At 40.2% G+C, this 22,711-nt stretch overlaps 1 protein-coding gene across 1 annotated transcript in view; it reads right to left on the reverse strand.

Annotated features, from left to right (window-relative positions):
• The window catches only part of phrf1 (PHD and ring finger domains 1), a 75,889-nt gene that overhangs the window by 28,341 nt on the left and 24,837 nt on the right, over positions 1–22,711 (reverse strand). The window contains exons 20-22 of the mRNA XM_025055932.1: positions 11,002–11,218; positions 5,654–5,714; positions 2,139–2,220 (exon numbers count right to left, since the gene is read on the reverse strand). Of these exons, the coding sequence (XP_024911700.1) occupies positions 11,154–11,218 (65 nt within the window). The 3' untranslated portion in view covers positions 2,139–2,220; positions 5,654–5,714; positions 11,002–11,153. The remainder of the gene's footprint in view (positions 1–2,138; positions 2,221–5,653; positions 5,715–11,001; positions 11,219–22,711) is intronic.

The raw sequence follows: 22,711 nt of genomic DNA on the forward strand, positions 1-22,711 counted from the left end.
ATTATTATTATTATTATTATTATTATTATTATTATTATTATTATTATTATTATTATTATTATTATTATTATTATTATTATTATTATTATTATTATTATTATTATTATTATTATTATTATTAATAATAATATTATTATTATTATTATTTCTACTCTTTGTGTTTTGTCATTGTTGTTTTTTCAATCTTTCCATGGCCCTGGGTCGTTATTCTACATGGTTAAGCTGTCATCTGAAATCGCCTAGTAAGAGCCGAGTGCATACCAAGACGTTTCCCCTGCAGGTGAGCTGTCAATCACAGTTATGTCACAACTCAGGAAACTGCCCACTGTCTCACACTGTTATGTAAATGAGGATTAGTGCATAGTTAGGAAAAGTAACGACATTCCTGGTCACTTTAAATATCAAGACCCCAGTATGTGAGGTTCACACGTGTATCAGACAGAACAGAACATGTGCTGAGGAACGGACTGTCATTAAAACATGTTGAAGTTCACAACACCCTCACAACAGTGTTTGTACCACTTCTGTCACCCTGCTACTGAGAACAACTGATGCACCCTTTCACCGTGACTACGTTCTCAGAGCTCCACAAATTTAGCATTATTTTTTGCCTTTGACCCTGATGCACAGATTTCTAGTATCTGATGACGTCGCAGACGTTTTTAGTCATTCAGTACAGAATGCTCTGTAATAATCTGTATCCTCTGAAAAATATGTAGCCTCGAATTTACACAAAACAGCAGGTATATATCATCCACAACAGGCAACTCAGCTGTTTTATATATATAACTCCTTATGTTTGGTTACAGCTCCCATATAGGTGAAGCGCAAAAGAAAATACTGCAACACTTGTAAAACAATTGGAGAAGAAACACCACACAGACATGACCTTGTAAGGCTAGTCATTATGACAGTCATGCTTCGGCACAGTTTCGGTCACAGTTTCAGTTTTTGAACAATCATAATTTGATTGTAAACACGTAAGGGTGAACTGGATAATGGTTCATAATGTCGGGGATGTGCTTGTTGCTGGGACAGTCAGGTAACGTTGAACAACTTTACAAAATCCCAGATGAAGGCATAATGTGGTTCCATAGAGTGCAGAGGCTAGCACGCCTGCCTTGCAAACAGCTAGCAGAGAGTCCTAGGTTTGATTCCCAGAAGGACCACATATCACTAATCGTGCCTGGGAGTTGCAACCACGCACTTAATGGCGATTCTTGTGGCAGCCTGTGTTTGTAGCAAAGACTCACAGTGTAAATTTCTCCATTGCGGGACAAAAAAAGAATTGGATTATTATTATTAATACAAGAAGGGTGGCTTTGTTTACAGTTCCCTGTTGTACGCCACACATTGGATAGTGCTTCATTCACTTTCTTTCATTTGTGTTGTTGTTTTTTTGTTTTTTGCCCTTCATTAAGGCTCCCAAGCATAAGTCAGACTCTTCTGAGGTTTTTATGTCCTAGATTATGATGTCACTGTTACTGTAGGTGAGTGACAGTACTGATCCGAGGACCCCCTCTGAACGTCATTGTGGGGCAGTGAAGTCGACTGGTGTGTAACACTCGTGCCTCCTGACAGGTACAGAAAAAAAGATACTATAAAACATCACTGCAGTCAATTGTGTATAATCAATAATGTTGGGCCAACTAATGTATAGGTGTGTATATTGACATATTGAGCCGGCAGTTATAAATGTCTGTGAAGCATGAACACCCTTTGGTCTGTGTGTTATTATACTGTACTTTTAGTTTCCAGCAGCAGTACAGCCTGTGGCCTTGTTTATGCCTGACAGAGCTGTAACAGAGTTTAGACTCTGTCTCCGTGTTCCTGGTGTCGACGGGTGAATATTTGTCCATCAGAGTAAAAAAGGCAGAGACGGAGGAGATTTATTCATCCATAAGAAAGGGTTCATTTTTTTTTACAAAACAGAATACTCCCAGATATGGACTAGTTCCATGTGCATTAGTCATGCTTTGATACAACTTGGTACCAGCTGACAGGAACAAAAACCTTGTGTTATATTTCAAACAGCATATTATATTATATATATAAGAGACTGGAGTTTTAACAAACACTGGAAGTTATCCTAGAATAATGACACTGAATGACACATGCTTGAAGAGTCAAATCCCTACCTGCCTCAGGCGTCTCTTACTCCAAAGTGCTCAGGCATGAGCAGACTTGTCCGTCGCGTTCCGCACGAGTAAATGGCCCCAACTGCCAAACGATTACAAGAACCAAGGTAAAGTACAGCGTACATATACACACAGCAGTCACAACAGCAGAACGTTGATTTCAGGATTACTGGGAATTTTACTATTCAAGCCAAGAGAATTAACTGATGATTTAAAATAAATATGTCAACAGAAAACAACACTATGTACATTTATCTTCTGACAAAATCTGTAGAATTTATCTAAGGCAGGGGTCAGCAACCTTAAATACTTAAAGATCTATTTTTTATTCATTCAATATCTTATTCATTAAAAGGTACAAAGACATTTTGGCACATTTGTCATGGTAGATGTGTACATGGTACCAGTGACATTTATAGGTACAAAAACAAAGCTGTTGACAATTCATTATTGTATAATCTGTTGTATCACATCATAAAAAAACAAAGACAATCTATACATGCAGTTAGTGATCATTTCAAAACAACAGCATGTCAGCAAGTCAGAAATGCCTGACTCATCCTTAACATTGCAGAGCTGTCGAGATAAGGAGACATTGTGCATCTTGTGCAACCCTAATTTTGGGGGGAATAAAAAGAAAATCAGGTGACCAACAACAGTTTACTCCCACATTTACACCTGTGGTCCGTTCAGCCTGTCAGACCAATGCTGACAGAAAGACTGACATCTGTTCTAAAGAAGAACATTGTGAGGCATCAGCACTGACCACTGAACCACCATGTGGATAATACAGTCCATGTACCTGTGTCTCTAATCTGGGGCACTTGGTCTGACTTCCAGTCCTAAGATAACCTGTTGTGTCAACTCTTGGCAAACTGAGCTGACACCTTAATTACAATACATCAAGAACTATGAGGAGCTCATTTGACACATATTTAAAATGTTTCGGCTTTTTTTTTCTCTATCCATTGCCAAAAGGGCCTGTTCATAAATCAAACTTATTATTATTATTGCAATTATTACTGCACATATTTTTTTCCGAGATCAAACATCTCATAATTCAAGCTAAAGACTGTAAATGTGGTTTGATGAAATGCCAGCTCCAGAACTCAACCAAGCAGATCTGATGCCAAGGAAAAATCACTTCACATTGTTTATTGAAACAATACCTCAGAAAAGTAGAGACATTACTGATCTGTCCAGGCTGAAGTTTTCACTGTGACATAACAGTATCTAAACTCCTAGTATCTGATTCTGCTAATGCTTGGTGTCAGTATAAACAGTAAAAGGAACAAGCTCATTTTCCACTGCTGTGGGTGTTTACAGGCTTCACACCCCACTGTGTAGCAGTTAGCTTATGAGACACTCTAACACGTACTGTTTGGTTTTAAATACACGGAGGGTTCTTTGAAAATAATTCTTTTTTGTTTAGAGACACCATTTCTAAGTGATGATTTGTCATAACAAATTAAATAAATAAAACCAGCTTGTACTGGTTAACCACAAGCCATTTTGGACCAGGAGGGAAATTTAACACTGGGTTGTATTCATTTTTTTTTTTTTACTTGTAATCCATGTCAGAACTACAGATTCCAACTGCTTGGGGCATTCTTTTCTGCCCTATATATTTAAAACCTTATCACCAGAGATTTTCTATTGGAGACAGATGTAGACTGCAGGCTGGCCAGTCAAGCCCATGTACTGTACATTTACACAACCTTTGTACCCCTAACAAAATATGACCCGGACTGTGACATTTTGGAATGTTACTGCTTTATTACTATACGCCTAACTTGGCATATCTGCAGACACTCCCACAGAGGGATGTCCACACTTTTTTGGCTGGGGAGCTTCCATTCAAATGACCAGGCTGAAGTGATCCACCTACACCAGTGTCTCCCAAACCTTTTTTCTGGGAGTTATATTTTAGTCACAAACATTCGTGACCCCAAGTCAATATACATTATTCGTAAACTCCTGCGAAACATGATGCAAGATAACACCCCAAAAAAATCTCTTGCGATCCACCTGAGGGTCACGACCCAGTCTTTGGGAAACAATGCCCTATAATATAACTGTTAAATATATATTTACTCAAACTGGACCTACTCTGTTTGTACATTATATATGCTGATTAAATGCTTGTAGCTCTGTGGTACAGCATGATTTATTTCTTACCCTGTACTACTACTACTACAATTATACACTATAGAATGATTATATATATTTCAATTTAAGCGCTCATGACTACTGGGACTGCCTTTGCAATCTACTGGTAGATCCTGATCTACAGCTCGCATATAGATTGTATATACATTATATACAAAGGGAAGAAAAAAAGTTATCAACTATAAAATACGTTTCAGAAATAAAGCACATCTCTTGGGTCTTTCTTTGTGTATCTCTGTGTATGAAAAGAAAAAAAAAACACAAAAAAGCTGTCCTAAAACTGTCGTCCAGGTGGAGGAATCACAGAAATATTTATCCTGTTTAAAAGTTTAGGAAAGAGAGAAAGGGTCCTGGCACTAAACCCTTTAGTGAGGCAAGTGGAATGAAAAACTCCAGCGTAAAAAGACCTTTTAGTCTCAGAACATGGACATTAGCATGATAGTAGACTTATCCTCTAGGCTAAAGGAGAGGGACGCTGTCGCTGCGCTTTCAGTTTGCTGGAGAAGGGGAGGTGACGGAGGGGGGGCTGCTATACATATAGTCACACACACACACACTGGCTCTCTGATAGGCAGAGAAATGCAAAGTGGGGCCCTATACAGAGGATGAGGCACACCAGCAACCCAGTAAATAAGTGGAAGGAGGAGGCAGGGAGGAGAGAGGGCGGGTCAGAGGCTGAAGAAGGGCGATGAAGAGAGAGGAGAATTAAACCTGCGAACAACGGGCCGAGAAGAGGAGAACCATTAAAAGATGTAAGGAGCAATTTGTAAAACTGCAAGTGACAACAATGCTCTGCAAGCATGAAAAAGGAGTTTATGCTGCTTCTTTTTTACTTTTTACACTTCTGCTAAAGCTGAAAATAATCTGCTCTGCTTCAGTCAGCAATGATAAGTTAACAGTAGAATGTTCCTGAATACATTTCAATGCACAGTGGGGAAAAAAAAGAATAGGAGGAAATATGTTTGGGAGTGCAAACAGAGAAAAAAGGTGACAGAGGGTTTAAAAGAACAGGAAGTGTTAACCTGTATGGGAACAAGTTGACCAACATATTGAGACTCTATCCTATTTTGTCCCCTTGCGTCCTACCCTCAGTGTATTCATGCGTCTCTTTATAGTCGAAAATGTATGCAGCATTAGGAATAAACCGAACCCAGAGGAGGTACTACTGCTAACTTTAATAAAATAATAACCGTTATTATGTCCTGCAGAGGTTGCAGTAGATGTAATTAGAATTAGGATGGCTTGATCCGATGCTCCGGATCGGTATCGTTTGGTACGTTAGTGGTGAAAATTTCATGATCGGATATTGGAGAGAAAAAAAAACTAAAACCAAACGGTCAACTTACCTTGGTGCGACATGCTGTGAACAAGGACACGATCACCTCAGCCTCAGCAGCCTGCAGCATGCTGGAGGAGAAAAGAAGGTATCAGATTAACATCGGTATCAGCAGATACTTTAAGTAGGATCCCACTTGGGATCTAATGAGGTTGTATGTGGCCTATGAACAAAAATGACTTTGACACCACTGCTGTAGAGTAACTTTAAAACCATATTTGTTGGAATATTGTAAGTAGAGACCATTGGAAACATAAACAATTTACTTGCAACTGACCAAGACCATTTTCTCTTTAATTTTGACACTATCTTTTTTATACTTTCGGCATTGAAACTGGAGTCAGTGGATAAGATGTCAAATTAATGACAAGTTTAAAGGTCATGTCCACAGAATGAAGTCTAGGGCCAGACAGCCATGATTTTGTTTGTATAAATGTGTTGAACTGGCAGAGAGGTGGTTAAATCAGGGACTGGGCCTCAGTGGGGGGTCATAATGTACAAAGCGGGTGTTGACTTAGTGTAAGGAGGGAGAACACATAAACATCTCATGCATAAAGAGTGCAACAAGTAGAGAGAATGAACCTCATTGTAAGTCAGACGCTGGAAGACGCTGCGCCTGAGTGGCTACTGGTGGTGGTAGCATTTGAAATGGTAGGCGGTGTCTCAACCTAAAGGAGAAAAACTGAAAGTGCATACAAGCATTGAGCTGCACACAGACAAAGGGATCGGTGTGGAAAGGAAGGAGAAGGAGATGAAAGGTTACGGAGGAGACACCTCCACTGAGTCCCTGAGAATATGATAAATGGCCTGTTTAACAGCAGCATTTAGAACTCGGGGATCAGCCAAGACATTGAGGGATTAGGTTCTAAGAGTCAATATTAGTGATGGTGGCATGAGGAAAGCCCTGTCTGGTCAAACAGAGCAGGGAAATAAAGCATTTGCAGCTGATGTCAATGTTTGAACAGTGATTCTTATCATTTGCACAGAGATGATGTCCGCCGAGGTTTATCTAACACATCAGGTCGTGGTGGTCGCTGATTGAAAAGGCTGCAAGGCGGATCAGAACGGGCCGTAATGACAAGTAAATATAGAAACGGAGGATGGATTTGCTTGGGTGATTTGGTGCAGCAAACAAACACAGAGTCTGTTTAAATAAACATGCTAATCATATGAATTAGTTTGTGGAGATTAATCAGATTTAGAATGTTAATTTAATGCATGTGCAGAATGATGTTGATGTATATCCAATAATTCCACCATCCATCCACGTATCGTTGCTCTAATACACGGTTGATACATGTTATTTGCACAGCATTAGAAGCACAGAGAAGCTTGAACTTCAGGTCAGATGCCCAGCTTGTGTCAGACCAGCCTCAGGCCAACTTTAAACCTCACCTGCAAACAATAAAAGGATGCTCTCGGTGTATTTCCTGTTTATCAGAAACAATGTAGATTTCTTTTTAATTTTTAAACCTATATTAGACCTAAAATACCTTAAAAGATGAGATCAAATAGCCATAACTTGTCTTTTACTATTCCTTCATTGCACATTATCTTACTGTAGGGACCAAAATGTTTTCTAAACCTAAAGATTATATGCATTTCAAATTCCCATTGTGTTTTACGCTAGAAAATTAGCTGACTCTTCAGTTTGTGTTTTCATCAAATTTCACTCTTTGAAGAACAGACAAACACACTGGACTCTAGGTCGTGTGTGACTCTGTCACCTCTGAACCTAATGACTTTTTGCATTTAATTTTATTTTTGTAGGACAGTTTTTTGCAGCATATTTTCAGACTGCTATATGTTTTTCTGGACTGCAGCTGGTCTATAGTCTAATGCATTGTTTCCCAAAGACCCTCAAGTGGGTTGCTAGAAAAATGTTTGGGTCATCTCGCATCATGTTTCCCAGGAGTTTACGAATATTGTCTATTGACTTGGATCGCGAAGGTTTGTGACTTTTAAAATATGAGTCCCCAACGTTCCCAAGTTTGGGAAACACTGGTCTAATGAGTTTGGAGGCAAAAAAAAAAAAGAGTTTCTCTGATTCACAAATAGCTAAATGGATATTATAAAATGACTGGTTACAAAGCCCAAAAATCAAATGCCTATTAGCCAAATATTCAAATCTTCAGAAATGTTTTTGAGACGCAGCGGTGCTAGTATCAGCTTGTATTTCATCAAATAACTGTGTTGTTGGTTAACACAGAGATCAAGCACAGATAAAACACACTCTGTCTTATAAGTGCAGCCATGTTTATGCCTGTTCCAAACTGACACTCCTAAATGAAGTTCATTCATAATAAGAGCCAGTGTTTGGCTGTAACGCAGAGATAAAGCCTGACATGTGACATGCCTCTTACAGTAACAGACAATTTAATGACTGGATTTCACCCAAATAGCTTTGTAACGTGGTTATTTTACAAGCAGCTTGCAGTAGTTGACTAGGGGCTGCCCAAGGTTGTAACTGTAATTCTAATGCAACTCTACACTCTGTTAGGGTATGTCAGGTAGATGAGGCCACATGGCACAGAAAAGGACGGATAACATGCAAATAAATCCTCCCTAAGATTTCCCTAATCATAGACCAGGAACTTCAATGAGCGTTGGTGTTGACACATTTGTGACTCATGTTCTTCTGGATAACCGCTACAAGACTACATAGGCAGGTATTTTGCAGTGTGTGTGTGTGTTAGTATCCTTATAAGGATATACATGTCGGGGGGTGGGGGGGATGCTTGGCCCGCCTACATCAGTGATGAATGGATCTGAGGTTTTCTACCACAATGCCCCTCACTGCATTACTGTCACACACAACAGATGGTGCCTTTCACTGTGACATACCACGTAACACACACACACACACATATCTTAGGCATCGGTGCCGATGTATGATGTGCACGTATGCAGCTCCCGGTCTCAGCTGAAGACCGACTCTACGGGTCTTAATGTAAAAAGGTGACAGTTGTGAAACAAACAAACAGAGGCCACGCTAATTAAACGAGGCAAGGAATAAACAAAGACGTGTTTCATCTTCCAAATTACTTTGGAAGTGAGAAATGTTGATTTGCCAGTGCAGCTGAAGAGAATCCCTAACATGTTTGAGGAACAACAAAAATGTGTTTGTGTGTGCATCTATCAGAGTCCACCCTGCTGCATTAGGGACACAGCAGTTTACATGCCCTGCTTTGACCCTGTGGTTGTACATTCTTTGGTAAAATCAAGATGTTTGGGTGACTCCAGACTTAACGTTTACATTAACAGGTGCACTCGACCACACAAAGGCATCCCCTGAAGCACCGTTAGGTGCTGTGGATTGTGCACTAGCCATAGCAAGAAATATCTGTATATTTTGTTATAGGTACTATTGAGGTTACAGTATTAAGATTTACTGTAGAGCAGCATGGATGTTTTATCCAAGACAAGGGAAAGTCAACAACACACAGCAGAATATACAACAAATGAGGAAAAGATACTTGATAAGATGTGAGACTTTTTTTTTTAATTACTCAGTCAGTGTCTATTATGTTAAGCATAAACGTAAATTTGTTTTCCTACTTCTTCCCAACAAAATCGTCTGTCTTTCTCCAGGACAAAGGCGAAACGTAAACAAACACTTGTTGCCTGAAGAGCAAAGTTCACAGGACTCCAGACTGGCCTATTAGACCTTACACCTGTCCACATGAGTGCTGTAAACCCTATCTTTAACTTAACACACAATCACCGTGCCCTCACTATCTAACTGAAAATCAGAGGCACTGATATAAAGTCTCAGACCACACGCCACAGCATCCAGCCCCGGCTCTATCAGTGCACGCAGCCATCCCAGACAACCTGTATTATCTTATTGGTTCAACGTTGAGCAAACTGAGGCAGCACACCGGACCACCAGCAATTGGTTCCCCTTTGCCTTATCATCTTTGTATTTACTCTCTGTTACTTCTGCTATCTCAAAAGGAGCTGTTAAACAGCATCTCTTGAATTCGCAGCACGTGCCTCTGCGTGTGTTATGACACGTACGTTTCTCTATTTGAGGTCAGGAGGAATGGACGAGAGGCCGGAACAAAATCTCTGTAGTTTAGCAGCAGTACCTAAATGAATTGGTGGTTTTTCAACTCATTAGTGTCAGTGGTCCCAGTAGGCAGCAGATGCAGGATAACCCCCCCCACTATGAAACAATAGCCCCCAGTGGAATCCATCCATCTGTATTTGACCAATACAGTATAGATTCCCAGCTGGAAAACCAACTGGAATTCTTTTGTTATCAATTCTGGTGGTCCTATAACAGGAACAGGTCAGTATAAAAACAATGCATCCTAACTCTTGGAGACCAAACTCAGGGGAAATGTGGAATGGCCTTTAATTGATCAGCGAATAAACGCAGCAGATTCTCCCTGTCTTTATCTCTTAGCACACGCAGGCATCTGAATGAGCAGGTCTGTTTATTTCCACAGCCTGTGGTCTTGTAATGACTGGCGTAATGAGAAGGTTCACACCCGCTGTGGCTGCTGTAGGTCTGTGCTGTTGTCGGACACATGAGTGAACGGTGACCACCAAAAAATGGAGAACAAGTCTAACATTTTTATACCCGTAAATAAGATTATTTCACTCAGTGATGTCAAAAAAGCAAATAATAATGCTTTAACCGTCAAAAACGTACACCTTTAAAATTAGAGCAAAATACATATTCAATTTATAAAATCCAAATCCTCCTAAAATTATCAAATCATTTTGCATGTAGCTCCATCAGAATGTTTAATTCAATTTGATTTTTTCAAAACTGAAAGGAAGAAATCTAAAATGCAATGTGTGTTAATATTACCGTATGCATTGGTTTTATCCCACGGGTCAAACTCAGGCCCGGGGCCCAAATCTGGCCCGCAGTGTAATTATATTTGGCCAGCAAGATCATACCAAATGTGTACTAGTGGCCGCCAGTATATAACCCCTATATACTAGCAAGATTTGTAGTATTAGCAATGTATGAGCTAAGAACACACATTTTGGTTTGTTTTTTTGTTTTTTTTGTTATTGGCCTGTGAAGAAACGATTAACATCAAAAAGAAACTCGAAAGGCTACAGATAGAGACGTAACAAACAAATACAACTGATGTGTGTTTTATTTCAAATTTAATTTCTCACGTGTTTATAATATTAGGCTTTGGTTATTCCAGATTCAATGTTTACGGAAAACTAAAGTTTGTTTCCATATGAAAAATTCTACATTACAGATCTATAGAGATGGGAAAACATGCACAAATGCTGTCAATTTTTCAATATAAAGATTTTTTCCCCCACATTTTAGGTGTGTTGTGTCAAATTAGACAGCCATAATAGAAAACATAATTCAACACTGACCTGCTCTCTATGAATGCTGAAGACACTGGTGTGGACTGGAATATTAGCTCCATTTATCCAACATGCTACTGTTTCATCTGATACAGCAGAGGCAGCCATGATGGATTCTGGGCATGCGTGTTGCATTGTAAGCTGTGCACTGGAGCCGTTTGTTAATACAGGAAACAGGTCAAGAGACGTGAGGCTGATAAATCTACAAGGAGAACTTCTTGCTGGCCTGTAAGAACAAATGGGAGAGAGGATATAATGAATGTGTTATCCATTCTGAAGATGTTCTTTTTTTCTGTTTTTTTTTTTCCTGGCCTCAAAGCTTTCATTTAAATAAGTCTTAGATGCTCATTTGAAGTTGTATAGAAGATCAACTACAAGGAAAGAAATAGTTAAAAAAGGTGAAAAAAACAATATAGAAACTGGTACTTCTCCAGTTTAATTATACAATAAAACAACACAAATCAGTCTTGGGAGGTCTATTTACAGTGTCCAAACTAAAATGCATCCAACTTACAGGAAACCAAAGACAGACAGAAATAGACGATTGAATCCTAATCACAGACACAGGAAAAATGCAGGAACCACCCACAGCACTACCACCAGCAGAAGGAGCCACAGGTAAACTGCACATACAACAACATGCCCTGACTGAACAATGACTCCAACAAAGACTGAGTGAGGGAGACAGGAATATATAGCCAGGGCACCAGGTGGCATGAGTGAGACTGATGAGCAGGGAAACCCAGGACAGAGGTGACCTTGATAACACTGATTAACCACCTGACACATACAGTGCCTGTATAGGAAATACACTTTGAATAATAAAACAACCAAAGTCATGTCATGTGCATGTAATCTCTGTGGAAACACAACACAGCAGATGTGGATGTCAAACATTTTCTCATGTAAACTGAGATCACTGCTTTTGAAGAGCAGGCCTTAGAAATATACCACCTTGGCATGCAAAGGTACATACATTACAGAGATAGGTTCAAACAGGTCATGGAATGACAATATGTGTCATTTTGGGATGCATTAAAGCAGGGGTTCTCAAACTTTTTTGGTCTTTTTCCACTTTGAACAAGTTCAAAAAGAAAAAAGCACAGTTGAGACATCATCACTTGAACCTTGAAAAATGTCTTCTCATTTGTTGCGCCCCACCTGTCACGTCTCTGTTCCCCACCAGTGGGACCCGACCCACACTTTCAACAGTATCAGACTTTATAATTGATGTGCTAAAACATACTTAATATCTAGTCGATGATACTAGTTTAAAATAGCATGACAAATTTAAATCAACCCTCATATTCAACTATGCTATTTAGGTTTTATCCAAAAAAATAAAAAATAACTAAAGAGCAAAACGTTAATATTGGACATCCCTACTTATGGATGAAAACACCCAAACAATTCCAGGTGTCTATATCTACATCTCTAGATCATTCCCTATTCAACTTTTTGCCCATCTTCATATACAGCCTAATTAAAAACTTACAAAAGGAAACTGATATTTAGATCATGTTTTTCACAGTGCTCAAAATATTATTGTGCTCTGCAGCATGAAACCTCACTGTGTCTCATAGGAAATTGCTTCATGTGACAAAGATGACAGGTAGCTAGACATGTATGAAGTTGGGTTTTTTTTTCTTCACATTTTAGCTTCTTAGCATTGATGCTATGCCCAGTGAGGACTCAACTTAGTCTGTGTTGCACTAAACTTTGTGTATGTCCTTCTGACAGTTTATTAATTACGTTGGATGGGTGAAAACACTTTTCTTAACACAACTTCAGGCCTAAAAACAAAGCATGCTTTATTTCAATATGAGACCATGTTTGCTTGGTATCCTGCGCTGATTTTACAGACAGTGTTGCTGCATAACAGGTGGGCTGACAGTGGAGGCCAGGCTGAGGGCACAGGCACATACAGAGAGAGGTTGACCTGAAAAACATTGGAGGAAGACCACCTACCAGCATGGCCACACAGGACCAGTCATTTTTAACTAATTTATCAGACCTCTCGTCACTTCTATGTTTGTGTTTGTTCCAATTATTTGTTAGGTAGTGGGGGGTGGGGAGGGGTGACACATTTTAGGGCCAGGATCAGCAGTAACACCATGCTGACTGTGTGGACAGCTCTATGTTTTAAAACATTTGGTGCTGAAGCCATTGCTCAGACCACTGGCGTCCACGTATATGTCTGAAATAGGATTACACAGTGACTTGTCTTCATCTCCGACCTCCACTTGTTCTTGTCTTTTCAGCGTCCTGCTTTGGACCCAGTCCTCAGGTCTACAAAGCCACGCTGATGAGCCTGACTGGCCCAAGCTCTCAGGGCTAGCAATAATCTCTCTTTAGGACGCTGAGAGGTTGAAGTGAGCCACAAGAACCCTCTCTGTCAGCTTTAACTGGCCGGGAGAAAGAAAAAGTCATAATTATAGTACTCTCTCTGCCCGGATTTAAATAAAGCCTACTGGATGGGCCCCTATAGACACACACTCTCTTTTTTTTTTTGCTCACACACGCACACACTTCAATAAAGAGGCACTAATCAATCAGGGGTTTCCCTGCCATGGCTTCATTGGAGCTCCAATCTGAAAGAAGGACTGACAGCCCTCAACCCCCTGGTATTGTCAAACGAGACTGATTAGGCTTCTGACTGACTACCTCAGCCACCCGCTAGAAAAGCATGGAGGTTAAAGGGTCTCCATTTAAAATTGACAAGCACTGAAAAGTTCTGGACACCTGCTTTTTAAAGTGATGCTTGTCTCTGTGGTTCTATCCTCTTTTTTTGTTATAAGCAATTTGAGGGCAGCGCCGGGTAGAGGGAGAGACTTGTTTGAGAGAGTAAAAAAGAAAAGGTGGGATTGTGAGTGGGGAACTGTGAGTCTGTGTGTGTGAGTGTGGCTTAAGTTTTTTAAGGGGGAGCTTGGCTCTGAGCCCAAGACTGGAACAAAGAGGGGACACTCTTTACATGCAAAGAGAGACAGGGACAGATAAAGGCCAGCAGAACAGCAAAAAAAAGGCACAAAAACAGACGTGTAGAGATTGAGAAAAAGAAGAAGAGGAATATTAGAACAGTCCTGTTGTCAGTTTGCTCTACTTTTTTGAAACTTTTATCCTTCGTGTGTCCACAAAACTTTTCAAAAATGAGGTGACACGCCTGTGAGCCATTCCCCGGCACAAGCTGCTAAGCTTTTATTGTGTTTACATTCAATATGGAGCTGCGGCCATGGGTAAACTGAAGCTATCCCTAGTCAAACACCCACAGGATGAACAAATAAAGGCAATTAGTGCAGCACATCAACAGAGGGACAGGTGGACGAGAGGAGGAGGAGAGGAGAAGGTGAGAGGGGATAGGAGGGGAAGGGAGGGAAGGAGAGAGGAGAAGAGGAAAAGAGGAGAAGAGAGTACCAGTTAGCAGTAATAGAGTAAATGAAAGATGAGGCTATTTTCTTCCATGTGCTTTTGTATGTAAACACAAACACAAACACAAACCACAGAAATGCGAATGGCCCAGTAGCAGCTGAAGAATTCTTCAGTGCCACCAAAAGGATTCTTTGGGTTTGATTTTTTTTTTTTTTTTCAGTGCTGTGGTGAATTTGTTTCCTTTTCCTCTCCTTTTTACAGCCCTGAAATTAGCTTGAGGCTCAGCAGTGATTTCTCCCTTTATAAAAGAGAGGCACTCCATCAATGAGGGACAATGGTATATTCTGACAAAAAGTCTGAGGGCGTAACGCCACCCTGCCATCCCTGCATTTCCTTACATACAGCCTCTGCTGGTGACTGGTAAATGCCACTTTCAATCTTTCTTTTTTCTCCTCTTCCCTTTTCACTTCTCCTTTTCCTTTGCCCCCGATGGGTGTGTTAAGTATTGTGCGTTCGGATGGGGGTGGCAAGTCAGTCAGGATCATTAAAAGCAGGCCAAGTCTTTGGCCAGATGAAAATAATTAACTGGAGAGGTCACAAGCTAATGAAATGAAATGGGGGTCTGAAAAGGGGGCTCTAAACAATTCTCACTAATCCTCCCTTTACCTTGTCTTAGGGAGGGGGCAGACCCAGCATCCCTGCTCATAATAGGGTATGTGCTGCATGTTATAGACCTGTGGATGGGACCGTTTGTGACTGTTTATCATTATTATTGTATTGTAGTGATATTTCAGCGTCAAATAGTCTTGATGAGGACAAAAGACAAGCAAAGAGGGCAGGGGTAAAGGTAAAGGTTCGTGTACTGCCATGATGAGTACTGCAGTATAGAGACTTCACTGAGAAATAAACTCCAAAGTTTGGTGATTATAGCATAGAACCTAATTTGAGTGGGACTTTAGAGAGTCAAGGTCTGTGGGTGTTTCTGTGCAGGTTTGTGTGTGAGTGTTTGCGTGCACACGTGTGTGAGTAAAAAGGAAGGAGTGTGAGACGTGGGTGTGGCTTATGATTACACTCCAAGTCCTGGAAAAAAGCAGATTAAAACTTTTCGGTTGCTCTAATGCAAATGAGCGTTGGATAATTATGTAGCAGTAAGATATCATTTAGTGGTGATGTGGGGCCCAGCAATTTTCTGCTTTTACAATGACAATGGCTGTTTTGTTCAAATAAAACAGGAGTAAAAGAAGAATAATGTAAAGTTTAAAAAAAAAAAACTTGGAAAGTACTTCAACCCTGTATTTACCGGATAACTTACAAAGTGAAAAGTTTAAGGAAAGAAAAGTTTATATAAAAAAAATATTTTTTCTTTTTTTTAACTTGCTATAAACCTTAAGGTGAAATTAAATACTAATATATGTTGATTGAGAAGTTATTTAAAGGTATGAACAAAGGCAGAGTAAGATAGAGTACGTCAGTTACTCTACTCAGTTACTCTACTCAGTTACTCAGTTAACTGTTAGCAGGTGGATTAACAGTGGACAATAAAAGAACATCCACCAAAGTTTTTACTTTTTAGGATAGATTTTTCTGTCAACAGAAAGACATATTTTTACGTGCATCAACGCCGTTTCAAGATTAAATTGGACTAAAAATGAAAGACACAGGAACCAGACAAATAGACAACTATCAGCCAAAAGAAAAAGAAGGTGGTTTTTAAAAAAGGATTAAACTGCCCTTTTTTTAAAACCACCTTCTTTTTCTTTTTAAATCTAATCTCCATGCGCTTTCATGTTTTCATTCACAGCCCTTACACACAACCCTTTTGTGACCAGGAGTGAGTGTAAACCTGGCTTTGAAAAGCACATAGAACGCACTTTTGTGTGAAGCTGGTACATTTAAAGGACATTAAAAAAAGAAAATATCTAAGTGCCTCACTGTCTGTTAGAATCACACAATGGAAGAATGAGGCTCGGAGCTGAGGCTGATGCGTGTCAGAGTCTGTCGGAGCGTCACTATGAACCAGCAACCCCCAAGACACACTTCTGTATGTGGCTGTGTGTGTGTGTGTGTGTGTGGAGCGCTGTTGTTTTCAAGGTTAGAGGTGAGGCCTCTGACATATAGGATAAAATATACCAACCTACATGTACTTCATTTCTAAGACAGGGTAATGTATTGTTGATGGAAGGAATGCACCTGATCTCCACAGAAGAATAGATGAAAGCCATTTAAACAAACACACACACACACAATGAAAACAGCACAAACGCACACACACACCCATAAAGCATGTCCACACATAACATGAAGTTAAAGAGACAGTGAAAGGGAGTAACCCTTTTTATGTCACCGTCACAGATGTGGGGTTACACAAGGAAAGGAGAGATGAGAGATGAACTAAGAAAGCTCTTTACACCAGTGAACATATCCACACTTACTTCAACCACATCATCCAAAGAGTTTAGTTGTAAGAAACTGGATTTGTTCTTGGAGCTTGAAAAGCTATGAAACTCCAAAAAGAAGCCCAGTTTCTTACAACTTTCTACAACTCTTTGGATGACAGAACTGGATCTTCACAGACTTAAACCATGTCAATATTTGAACGTACTTTTCCACTGCACACTTTAGCTGACGTAGACATAGTTAACTCTACATTCACAAACCACCAGTGGTTTGTGAATGTGATCCATAATTGCCTGCAGTAACAAACAAACTGCATTGGCCTTTTTAAAAGGAATCATTCGAACAATCTACCTGTGTGTGTGGATGTCGTGGACCCATAGTCCATGGTTGTGGTCTATGGGTTCCTCCCATTGCCCAAAACCATGCAGGATTGGGGCTTGGGTTAATTGGATACTTTAAATGGACCAAATGTGAGTGTGAATGTGTTTGTCTCCATTTATGACCCCTTGGTGGCATGGGTGACCTGACTGACTGCTGGGGTTGAACACAGCTCCCTCTGCAGCCTGACTAGGATTAACTTTTAGAGGATAAATTAATTGAGGGTCAAAAGACTTTAACTTTTAAAAATAGTAGAATGAATTATTTCATTAAAAAAAGATTGATAGAGAAAAATGTTTCTCTGTGATTCTAAAAAAAAGCACTTGCATGAGGGTTCATTTGGGTCACTGTTCCATCTCTGCTAGATTATTGGGTATTGAGTTCTAAATGGGTATTATAAAAGTACTTTTTGTAGTACTCCTGTTACTGTTTGTCAAATGAAGCTTACTGATTTATGGAAGTTTTGTTTCCATCAAGTTAAATCATAAACATTAAAAATGGTAGAGAATCACTCCTTTCTTTCTTTATGGACAATCCAATCAAATTTTCAAACTCACAAGTGTCAACTTCTTTACCTTACTTCACTCTTTCTTTCTTTCTTTCATACGGCCTGCAGTCGCTCTGAACCATCATTACAGTCATTAGACATAGATAAGCTCTGTATCACAGGAGTTCACCAGCGTCCAGTCTAACCCAGGACAATTAGCACATGCACTGGAGTAGAATTACCCTGTAAAATGAGAATGCTCAGGACAAAAGAGGCAGAGAGATGGAAGTGAAGAAAAGAGGGTAAGTGTGAGGGAAAGGGGGAAGAGGAGAAATAAGGCTAGGAAAGGGAGAGATTAAAATTGTTTGAATTAAGTGCACTCTCGCCCATCCATTGAGTATTCTGTTCAAATCAGGGCTTTTGTTAAGTCCGGCGTAAAGTAGTGTCAATCATCTCGACCCGGTTGTGTAGAGGGGGGAAATTTATTATGAATTTGCTCCTGCAAATAATGAGGACTACCCCCTGCCTGCCTCCCCCCCCCCCCCCCCCGTTCTCCTCTTCTCTGTGAGCTACCTCTCTCCACACCCCCTTGCTTCTACCCCCATATCAATGCTGCAGAATAGGCAATGGAGAGTGAAGTTAGCAATCTCAGAGCCACTCGCACTCTGGACCCACATCAAAGTGACAGAGTTGTCCAATCAGATTTGTCTTACAGGCATTACATGATGAATATGGTGCGGCTGCAGCACAAAAGCGCCTTTGTGTCTCCTCCGAGCAGCGACTATTCACAGCCCGCCACAGCCAGCCAGAGTGGAAGTAAATGGCCAAAAGGGCCCAGGCCAAAAAAAAAAGCACCCAAACTTGTGCAGTACAATGGCCCATGCAAATCACAGCCCCCACTAGCTCCACCTCATCACACATCCCCACTTCTTGTATCAGCCCCTTGGCCCAGAGTTTGGTTCCTTCTCTGCTGGGTCGTCTGAAGTTTAGAGCCTATTCAGACATTTACAGACGTGTCGTTAAAAAGTGCTGAGCTGCACACGTTTCAGCTTTTCTTCATAACATCACTGGGAAAAAATAGGCAAATGAGAAAAATAAAACCATTTGACAACAAGTTGTCAACAAGTGGCCATTATGGTAGCTTAGTTTTGGGAGATTTTTAACCCAGTAAGGATGTTTATGGTATGATAATTCAATGACTGGTCTTCTGTTTGTGATGACTTTATTTTATTTGGAGAAATAAAGGTGACTGAGTCCACTGGTTGACTTATAAAACTAACTCCACAAGTCGTCACTAATGTGCAAAAACAATGATTGGCATTGAAAATAAGAACGTTTTAATAGGTTTATCTTCAGGTTCAGACTCAATAGATTTAGAGAGGACGGGTGGACATCCATGTCAGAAAGACAAAGTGTCAGAACCTATAGCGTTAGGAGAGATTTGACCACATCAGTATCAGTCTGACCTCACTGAATTAATGACCAAGGGGTCACCGTATATGCCTCTGAACCACCTGTGTAGAGCAAAATGACACGTCTGTGTTAAATATAACCATGTCTGTGACTCTGCTTAAACATTAACACTTCAGTAAGCACTGCTCAAGGTTGTGTCATCCCTCAATCCATCTCCAAAGCTCTCTCTCTCTTTCTTACCTCCCCCCACACACAGGTACACACAAACACAGTTATGTTGCAAGTATAAGACAAATTCAGTTGTTTCACTCTTGCATATCTTTAAATGTTGTAACATTGAGCCTAATAAATGAAATATGGTTTAAAATGTTTTTAGTATACATTCAGACCAAAACAGGCAACAGTAGTAGTGTAATGTGTAAAAAAAGACATTGGTCAGTCTTTCTTCAGATTTATCCACCAACGTCTATCTCATGTAAACATATGGGGAAATATAATAAATCCAATTTCAATTAATAGGTCTGAAAACTTTTTTTTAACTGCAAATAATGTCTTTAGTGGTGTATGTGACAGTGAAAGGTAGGATAATTAAATACTCTTCCACTAGGTGGCAGAAGATGGGTGTCAAATAGTTCAGCTATCGAAAGAGATCTTCCTGTGTGCCTTTCTTCAATTCCTGCTAATATATCGGTGTTGTGTTCAACTAAATGGGTTTTAAAACAGTGAGTGAATTGTGAACACATTGAAACTAGGAGATCATTATATTTTATTACATATACCTTTTGTGATATTTTTGGGACTTTTCTAATATACATTTTGTGCCATGGCTGAAAAAAGGGTTAGTCTAACCTGTGATTGGCTCAGTCATTCACCCACTATGACTAGGAACTCTTTGACTTCAATACAATTTCTACAGAGTTCACAAAAAGATGAAACATATTTAAATCAAATAAACAAAAGAAGTCTCTTTATCCTCTGTTTCATCCTTACATATCTACACAAATGTTGAGTCAGGACATCACGGCTCCACATTTACGCAGGCGCAACTTATATGAAGAGCAAACCCATTCCAAAATAAGGTCAGTCATCCTACATCTTACAAAAGCTGAGCCATATGTATACATAGCTACAAACAGCTAGGCTGGACTGTTATGAAAACACCTAAATGATTTATGTTGGGAGACATATAGATACGCTGACAAACTTCTTTTTTTCTAAATGGGGTCAAAACACATAGGCAGTAAGGGTGTTTCTACATGTAGTAATGTGCAGTTTAGGACCTGGATCAGTGCATGCTCCTCAAGTGTAAGTAAAATGGTCTGATTATCATTTAGATAGAACAACAAATTACCAAGAAACACCTGTAGCTTAATCAAACTGTTTAGCCTTTTATTTTGCAGGTCTGCGCAGCAATCACGTCACATCTGCTTGTTCAACATAGGAGTAAACCAAAATTAACATGTCTGAATGACCTCTGGTCAAAATGTCATGAATTATTTTCTTTCTTCTTCACCACTGCTCCTCCCCAAGTAGTGAAGGAGAAAATTGCATATCCATCTTAAGTGGACAAGCACTCACTTTTGCTTGGCCTCTGCCTGACACCGAGACACATCACAAACACCATTTCATCCGCACCATAATAGAGCAGCGGGGTATTTATGTGACCAACATTCAACTGTCATTTTGTGCTGCCGTGACGTAGGAGGCTATAAAGCGCAGCGTAATTAATGTCATTTATCACCCGTTTGATTTTTTTATGTCACTGCCATACAGACATACGCGAGCCAATGGGAGATCCGCAGCTTTTGTCACTAACCGCAGGCACGTGGCTCACACCTGCAGCATGCCCCGTGAATATGTGCGCGTGCGTATGCGCGTGTGTGAGGACCCCTGAGTCTGTCTTCAGAACCACGCAAACACACACAATTAATAACCTTAATGTATAGATAAAGATTGAGGGCTAATCCATAGTTTCATTTTTTTCCTTTTTACCAATTAAAATATCCCAGTATTGTATTATAATAAACAGTTATAGGACACTGTTTAGTTGGATGTATGAATGGATGATTGACAAACGTGTTGGTATTGGCACTAGTTGATGACGTGTTTTTCTTTATCGGCAGTTGAAGGGCCACTCTAAATACAAAACATAAATCTATATGGTTGAACTGCAAAGATACCTTCAAACACGGCACCAAGCCAAGTTGTAACACACTTTAACTAGAAAAATAAGTAAATAAATAGTAGGGGTCCTGCTCCATCTCTCCATCCGTTAAAAAAACCTTGATGGCCCTGCACTAGGTGAAAGTAAACGATCTATTCTTCTCTCCTCACTGTAGTTGGCGTCCTTGGTCGTCCTTGTTGACAACCGGCAGTATCTTCCTTAATTCGCACAATGAGCCGAAAAGTTGCGCACAATAGCGGCCACAATGACGGGTTGCGCGTCCCCATTTAGCAGGAGCTGGGCTTTTTTTTTTATTGGGGCTGCCGTGCGCCAACAAAACCACAGTTGGTCACACAAGCAAGTCTACAACGCTGAGGTTTTATTTAGATTGATCTCATTCGGCCAATAAGAATTTTGACTCGCCTCATTGTCCCGCTGACTTTCCCCAGGCCGTATTTCAAAGTGTCTATATCCTTCTTTTGAGTGGAGTGAATCGCACCCCTCCCTTCACCTCTCCCCTCACTCCAGGCCCTCGGGGCGATCCGGTAAAAGCAGAGTATGCAAAAGACACAATGCAATGCATGAAACGTAATATTAATCTCCCTGTCCTGAATGCAGACAAAGCGCAGTAGAAGGTGTGCTCCAATAATGGTTACTGAGTGCTCACCCAGCTGCGCAATTTGGCCCCGTGCGCCGTGGCAAGCCAGAAAAAAGGGTCATGTAGGGCTTTGAATAGAAAATTAGCTGTGCAGTTTGTTCAATTACTGCCACCATTAACACACACACGCGCACACACACTCTCACACACACACACACTAACTAGTATAGAACCAAACAACTCCAAAGGCATATAATATAAATAGATTCATCTTTATTTATAAAACTTGTTTTACACAAAATATATTTGTTAAAATCGATTATTTACATTTTAAGCTACTGGAAGTAGAGAACAAGTGCATACATTAATAAAGGTCTCCTTGCCATCTAGCTATTTGAAATTAAAAAAAAACATCTACAGTCTGTCACAGGTAGTAGCCTTGATTTTCTGTCCAGATTCATCACTCGTCATCACACTTCCCTGTCTCTGTCATCATCTTCATCATCATCATCATCATCATCACAAGCTGCTGCTCTAACACTGTCAGTAAAGTGGCAGTGACTCGTTCAAAGAAGAAAGAACATTTGCCTTTTTTTGTACAAAAATATGTCTTCATGTTAAAACACCTCGTTGTAGTATACTGTTATTACAGCTGTGACATAGCGGGGCAGTGTGAACTACCATCAAAACCCAAAAGTCTGTTGATGCATCGTCTTGGTCGAGTCTTGTCCCACAGAGAGCAGCAGAGGAAAAGGCAGCTCTGCTCCGATGAAACAGCCCAACAAGTCCAGTCCACACAGCGGATATTGCTGCTGGGTCGCGTTTTAATTGCACTTAATCAAACATCAACAGTTCTCTCCCTCCTGTGGGTCTCACTCCCTCCTTGTCGGGACCTCAGAGCAGCTATCATGGCAAC

The sequence above is a fragment of the Cynoglossus semilaevis genome, chromosome 6, assembly GCF_000523025.1.
Source record: "Cynoglossus semilaevis isolate Cse_v1.0 chromosome 6, Cse_v1.0, whole genome shotgun sequence".
NCBI lineage: Eukaryota > Metazoa > Chordata > Actinopteri > Pleuronectiformes > Cynoglossidae > Cynoglossus > Cynoglossus semilaevis.